The following is a 6754-nucleotide window of genomic DNA, read 5'->3' as shown; positions in this document are numbered from 1 at the left end:
AAAAAAAGAACTAACTCATCACGAGATCACGATAGGCTGACGATTGAGTGACTCGGACTTTTTGGGGGGGCGAAAGAACTTTAATACCCCCCAGAGTAATCATTGCGCCCTACATCACCAGATCTTCTACATAGCCTTGCGCAAAATTCCCGGTTCGTCGGGTAGGCTAAAAATCCAAATGAGGCCAAAAGTTTAAAGCAGAAATAGGCACACCCCCTCCACCTCTTTCCCACGACTCGAGCGGATGCACACCCACTAGGTTCTGGCCACCAGAAGAAAAGAAAGAAAAAAGAATAAAGATAAAATAAAACAAGGTGGTGATCAGTCAGTGCCCTTTTGTGAGGGGGAAAAAGTTCACGGCGGCGGCAGTAAGGCAAAAGAGCTTTGATCACGCCTCGAGTCTGCAGAAAAGAAAAAAAAAAAGGAATTAGTGCCAAAGGGTGGTAAAACATTTGAGACATGCATCTTTGACAGCTAGGCTTAGGCAGACAGGATCTGCGGGGTGTGAATTAGTTTGACCAGGTAGGAACGGGCGTTTTCTTTTTTTTTTTCGCTCTTTTTTCCAACAAGACACCGCCTGTGCTAAAACAGCTTCGACGACGTCGTCGCAGCAACCAATGCCGTCAGGAGCCGAGTTTGTTCACTACTCAAGGGCTCGTGAAATTGGCTTTACAAATGGCAGAAAAAAGAAGCGGGACGGAATCTCTTCAGAAACCAATCAACCCGACAACGAAGGTCCAAGCAGGAGTTCGAGGCGATGAGTGGCGGATAGAGAGATTGTATGTGTGCGTGTAATCGAGATTTGCCAGAGGAGCATTGTCTAGGTAAGTAACCTTTGTTTTAAATTTCCTTGTTGAAAGCTCTATAGTGAAACGATGTGTATTCCGTGCAGTGGGATACCGTAATGTCCACGCTTCCAAATATGAACAGAGAGAGCCTTGGCGCAGCCAGAAACTCCATATGGAAACAAGAATAAAAAGTTTATGTACAGAATTGGTCCAATCATGGAATGATTAACTTGAAGAAGCGAAGAATAAAAAAAAAGTTTAAAAACTACCATCGGTTGGCAGAAATGATGAAACAAAAATAGAGGCAGGAAGTAAAAGACCGTAGGAAAAAAAAACACAGGTTGGTAAGCATATATATGACCACCCTGGCGTGACGTAAACCCCCCAAAGCCCCCCCATTTCCAAAAAGGCAAAAAAGATGCGCCTACCTCTAGGCAAGGATAAACCATGATATAGTGACAGTGAAATAATAAACCGTATAAGTACCCAAGGCTCATGTATGCAATATGATGCCAGATGACTGTGGACCAAGTATGGACAGCCAAATGAAGAATCGAAGAAGGAAGGAAAGACGGAAAGAGAGTGATTTGTGTCAAAAATGAAGAGCGCTTTTTTATGTAGACCCAGCCAATGGCGAGCCAACACTCCAGTTTTGGGACAAAGAGGCCAGTTTTCTCTTGATTCCATCGCTGAAGCGTATGCTCACGGCATCCTCAATCTCCTTGACTCCGTAGGCAAGCACCTCAGCTGGGTTGTCGAGGCTCACGGGCCTTCCATCGCTTCTTGTGAGGAGCGCAACACCTTCCCTGTTCCAGAGGTAGGCAATTACTGCTGGGTTCTCGGGAGTCACTTGATCAACGGCGACTAGAGGTCCTGGAGTTGTAGCGGCGGCGGGAGTTGAAGACGGACCGACCGTATCCTCGCGCTTCATGTTGGGGTCTAGCCTGGCCATCGAGTCGGCCCATAGTATCAGGACGGCCCGGTAGACAGCCGCGCTCCACCACACTGGCCGACGATCCTGGGGCATCGACCGAACCAGCCTCAGGACCTGTCCGCAGTGGAAGACGGCTTCCTCCCGCTGGTAGATGCACATCTTGTGACGCATGGACAGTTCCCAGTAGGATCCGTCAAAGCCCTCGCGACGGGCGAGGCGCTCAACTTCTGGGAAGTTTGTTACTGCGTTGAGGGAGATGAGATGGTAGAGCACCATGTTGCAACGGGTGATGGGGCAGTCGGGGCTCTCCTTTGAGAATTCCATCGACAGCTCGTACCATCTTTGCAACAAAGCCTGAACCTCCTCAAGCCTCAGAAGTGTAGAGGCCCGAGTGACGGTACGAGATGTTGTGCGTCGGGTTGACGGGACGTCGGGAAAGCATGACAGCATCTGCCGAAGGTGGCAGAGAAGTGATTGTAATGGGTGGAGTAGGAGCCTAAGATGTTGTGGCGACAGGCTGTTCTTGCCGGGTGTCAAAGTATCATGTAAGAAGCTCTGAAACAAGTCGGATAACGATGGCGTGGGAGATGGTGCGGAGAGTAGCTGTGGGTTGACGTTGACGTTGTTGCCACCATACAGGGACTGGACAGATGACAGCCAGACCTCGGAGTTGGGTGCCCTCCAAAGTTCGTCAGGCCCTGGCAACGGGCACAGAAGATCGCTTATTGACATTAAGGGAGAGGTGTCATGGAAGAGGCTAAGCTCCTGATCCATCATTACCCAATTGTACACAAGTCTGCAAAAGGATTAGAAAATGTCAGCCGGGGTATGACTGCAGATAGGCGGGAGTAACAATAGCGACAAATGGCTTTGCACATGCTGTAAGCTGATCCATTGCGACGTACCTATTCTGAGATTCGCGGTGGCACCAGGCCCTCCACTCCAGCTCAGCGCTGGTTGAGTTTGTGAAAACTGGAATCATGGGCGGTTGAGGGTCCATCATGCCAGCATGCTTGACCATGGACATGTACATGCCCCTTTGACCCATTGAGATGTCCATGAGCCACTTGTCACCGCTCCATGCTCCTAGCAACGTAAATAGAAGGGCGCATCTCAGCGCCGTGGGGTCGGCTGACAACTCCACGTTCTTCTCGATGATGTCGAAGAGCGAAATACGGCATGTTTCTACCAAGCCAGTTGAGAGGTATCGCGCCTCAGCCATTGGCACGGCTGCTGCGCCTTGGGCAATCATGAGAAGCACCAACAAAGTGGAAGCATGATTGTTGCGCAGCATCTCATTTGGATCGACGCAGCTTCCTAAGGAGAGTGAGTAGTACGGGGAGAGCGTGCGAATGTAGCTGCGTAGAAAGTACTCGAGGATCTTGGTAGGAGGCAGAACGATGAAGTTGAAATCACCCGGGCGGTGATGACCCTGGTTAGAGAAACCAGTAATACCTCCTCGATGGATGTCGAGAGCCTTGTGCAAAAACCCTTGCGTGATGGCAAGCATCTTATCACGTGTCCTCGAGGTGATAGGAACTACAGAAGATAGGTCTGCCGCATCCCAGTCAACTTGCTCCATGTACTTTTCCAACGAGCTCCAGGTCCCCTCCACTTTGGATTTCTGTTCGAGACACTCTAGGTGTACGATTGCTGTTCTCGGGCAAGTGTTTGAATAAATGGGCGGGTTGCACCTTGCTAATGGCCACGCTGCCTCGGCAGCTATGACAACCTCGAATTCTGCTATTGAGTTGCCTGTGGGGGTGTTGCTGACTGCTAGATCGGTTGGCTTCATTGACGTCTCGAATTCTGCCGTCGACAAAATGCTTGTTCCGCGTGTGTGTGTGGAGCCCCGGGAGGATGAAGTCGCCATCGGTTCTGAGGTTGACGAGATCTCGCTTCCCAGATCAGCAAAGGGCTGCACAGTCAGATCTGGTCGGGCCATCGGAATTTGGCTGGGGTACATTTCCAGGTCCAAAGGATAGTCGGGCCATATCATCAGGTCGTTGTAGTGAGATTCCGTGCCCGAAAAATCGTTGCTAAGGTGCATAAAATCCTCCATTCCTTCTGGTCGAGGGTGGGGTGACGGAAATTCTAAGGGACTTTGATGATGTGAAGTCAATGGCGACTTTTGCTGTGGGCTGGTGTGAAGGCGAGAAGTCTCCATGAGTGCTTGTGGTTCCACCCCTTCTGGAGTTTGGACCAAAGATTCCTGCTTGGGGATGGCAGGATCAATCTCCATCATGGCAGGGTTTACTACTTGTACGTGGTTGTGATGGTGCGGGTGCTGCGGATGGTGCATTGCTGTCGTCGTCGGATTTGATATTTGGTTGTTGTGAAAGGCTGCGCTCGCCTGCGCCGCCCGCACAGCGGCCTTGGAAGACCTCCGCGCGTACCGTGCCGCGCAGTCGAGGTTCTTCTCGGCACATCTTGAGCATGGCACCCTCTTGTCGCACCCGGTCTTTGCGTTTGCGCAATTCTGGCAAGCAATCGGCGTACGTCCCGCAACTGGCGGCGCGCTTCCTGGTATCGGTTCCATTGGATCTCTGGCCTCGTGATATGCTTGGTAGTGCCTCGTGAGTAGGTCCCTGCTTCTTGGTTAGTCTCACTTGTACATATAAACCCTTGGTCAAGTTGTTGCTGGCAAATTCCCCCAATGCCACTTACCTCCGGCCAAAGGAGATGCCACAGGCGGTACATCTGTGAGGCTTCACATTCGTATCTGGATGAATTGTTTAGTCACGGCCAATGTCGTATTTTAGCCTGCCCTCTGGAGACAGTTACTCACGGGTTGGAATGTGCCTTTCCAAATGCTCCTTGCGAGTAAATTTCTGTCCACAGTATGCACAAAACATCGTGACAGAGGATCCCGCTGACAGACGGTCGTTCTTGTTTCAAATATCGATGGATCTCCGAGTTGCTCTCATATCATGTAGCAAGGGCTTCGAACAACCCTTGGCTTGGATGCTGCTACGGCGGTGATGAATTGCCGCCGTTTCAATTTCTCGTGGCCTGTGATGCAGTGGCCAGTCCGCCGTTGAACCGTATAGTCGGGATACCAAAAAAGAATAACCCTTTTGGTCTGAAGTAGAGAGACCTTGCGTCGGTGGTGAGTTCGTCGGGCGGCAGCAGATGGAAATGAAAAAGAGAGGACGGCACGCAATCGAGCGGATGCAGACGAGGTGAAAAGCTGAAAGGTGTATGTTAAACAGGACGGGGCGACTGATGATAAGACCTGCCGCAAGACCAACCTACATGCAGGAGAACGGACTTTTCCTCCGAAAAATGTTCAGCGCTATGACGGTTCAGAGGGGAAGGGCGGCCATCATTCACATATATGTCGGTTGTAAGAAAGACGCAAAGCGGAGCAAGGACATATGTAGGGCTCGCGTCATGGTGGCCGAGGCGTAGCCTACCAGATATTTGGAGAGACTAACACCGCCAATACTGCGGGGCTGCCTGTGGATGCCTTTTACAGTGGAGTCCACAGTCCAGCGGCAGGGCTCAAAAGGGGGGGGTGAGATTAATGGCTCCATGATCGTGGCAGGCAAGGACAAGGATGGTGATGATGGTTGATTTTTTTATTTATTTATTTCGTAAGTGATACTGTACGAAAGGTACGTACCTTACCCGGTATAGTAGGTATGTAAGCCATACCCAAGACAAGAAAAGACATGGGCGGCCAACAAGCGCGTGTTGGTTGTGGACCTTGACCGCCTGCCGTATAGGATGCAAGGGTCAGGGGGGGCGTGTATAGATTACCCGTTATAGCTTATAGCAAAAACTGGGTAGTTGGGAACCAGGGGAGGGGGCGTGGATGCTGCAAGGCTATGGACTATAAAAAAAGATGGTGTGGAGGCGGGGCCATGTTTATCTTACACAAGTGGGCGGAACTGAGCAAAAGATGAGCAAGGAATACTTGCAGGCAGGAATTGATGTGTAAGAGAACCCTTTGGATGCCTAGGTAGGTAAGGTAGTGACTTCACATTGCGGCATACTAAAAGTTCAGGCATCAACAGACGAAGTGTGATTGAGGAACTTCATGCAGAAGTAAATGCAAGGCTCCTGGTGCAGCAAGTGGCGAGCAAGGAGAGATTTGGGAGGGTCAGTGATGGCTTCTGGTTTTCTAGTGCCTGCACAGGCCACTTGCAATATCGAAACGAAGCAGCACTGCCGGGGCTAGAAGAGAACCCACTAGCTTCCGGGACCAGTGCCCACTAGCAAGAAGAGGAGAAAAAGAAAAAGAATTAGAGATAAAAAAAAAGGGGGGGGGGGTGTCAAAAAGCAAAGTGAAGAGAGTGTCGAAAAGGTGCATCAAAGTCCCACGCGTTGACAATGGACGGTTCTATCGGCAAAGCTCGTGCTTCCTTCTCTTTGTCCTTCCCTACCTCCCCGCCAAAATCCAAGTATAGCACAGGACCGAGAGATGGATGAGCAGCGATCAGACTGGTGCACGTACCACGACTCGGGTTTTCTTTAATGGTACGGCCAAAGCAGTCAGATATCTGGCGGGTACTGCCTTTCCCAACCAGAAAGAGACCGGCCGAAACGAAAAAAACATCAACGTAATTGGCAGCGAAATGTTTCGAGTCTGTAAAGAAGACGTTGCGATGTCGGGTTGGATCCACTGCCCTACCTCGAAGGGGTTTGGTCCGATACAAGGGCTGCCAACTCGTAGTAGCAGGCACGGAAGCAGTCCATCGCCGTGCTTATCGCATCAGACGACAGTAAGAAATTGTATCGGCTGTCTATAATATTCCGTTACCTATATATTATTTCGTCATCGGTTCAAAATTGGGTGCAGGGGTTGGCGAGGATAAAAGAATGACTTTAAACAGGTCAATACTAAGGAAATCGAGTCGTTGTAGCTCCCGGAATAGGAAGCGCCATTGGTCAGCGGTTTACGTTATGCGTCCCAGGTTCTTCAGACGAACAAAGAAGACAGTGATTGAGCAGGCAGGCATCTAGGTACCTTGCCTAGATGCAGAGCGACCAGCAAGCACTTGGGTTGAAGGGAGGCGTGCTAGGGCTG

General features: G+C 50.5%; 2 protein-coding genes across 2 annotated transcripts; one reads left to right on the top strand and one right to left on the bottom strand.

The window, feature by feature from the left end:
• Positions 1-372: 372 nt before the first annotated feature.
• PgNI_07635 (uncharacterized protein) lies at positions 373-755 on the top strand (the record flags this gene model as incomplete). Its single annotated transcript, XM_031127645.1, has 2 exons — positions 373-522; positions 612-755. A coding segment is annotated over exon 2 (138 nt), but the record flags the coding sequence as incomplete, so codon positions are not given.
• A 113-nt stretch (positions 756-868) lies between these two features.
• On the bottom strand, positions 869-4935 carry PgNI_07634 (uncharacterized protein). The gene is made up of 4 exons (XM_031127644.1): positions 4511-4935; positions 4390-4444; positions 2628-4310; positions 869-2518 (listed from the first exon to the last, which is right to left on the bottom strand). The coding sequence occupies exons 1-4, from the start codon at positions 4575-4577 to the stop codon at positions 1402-1404; spliced, it is 2922 nt and encodes a 973-aa protein (XP_030981368.1). The 5' UTR covers positions 4578-4935; the 3' UTR covers positions 869-1401.
• Positions 4936-6754: the final 1819 nt, after the last annotated feature.

This window comes from Pyricularia grisea, assembly GCF_004355905.1.
Source record: "Pyricularia grisea strain NI907 chromosome Unknown Pyricularia_grisea_NI907_Scaffold_4, whole genome shotgun sequence".
Lineage (NCBI taxonomy): Eukaryota > Fungi > Ascomycota > Sordariomycetes > Magnaporthales > Pyriculariaceae > Pyricularia > Pyricularia grisea.
The sequence above is the reverse complement of the archived record's forward strand: the minus strand, read 5'-3'. Positions and strand labels throughout refer to the sequence as shown.

Excerpts from the sequence above, each read along its gene's own strand:
- PgNI_07634 (XM_031127644.1), bottom strand. The coding sequence starts at position 4,577 with ATGTTTTGTGCATACTGTGGACAGAAATTTACTCGCAAGGAGCATTTG. Across the intron at positions 4,445-4,510 it reads GGAAAGGCACATTCCAACCC|ATACGAATGTGAAGCCTCAC; the intron begins GTGAGTAACTGT and ends CAATTCATCCAG. Across the intron at positions 2,519-2,627 it reads CACCGCGAATCTCAGAATAG|ACTTGTGTACAATTGGGTAA; the intron begins GTACGTCGCAAT and ends ATCCTTTTGCAG.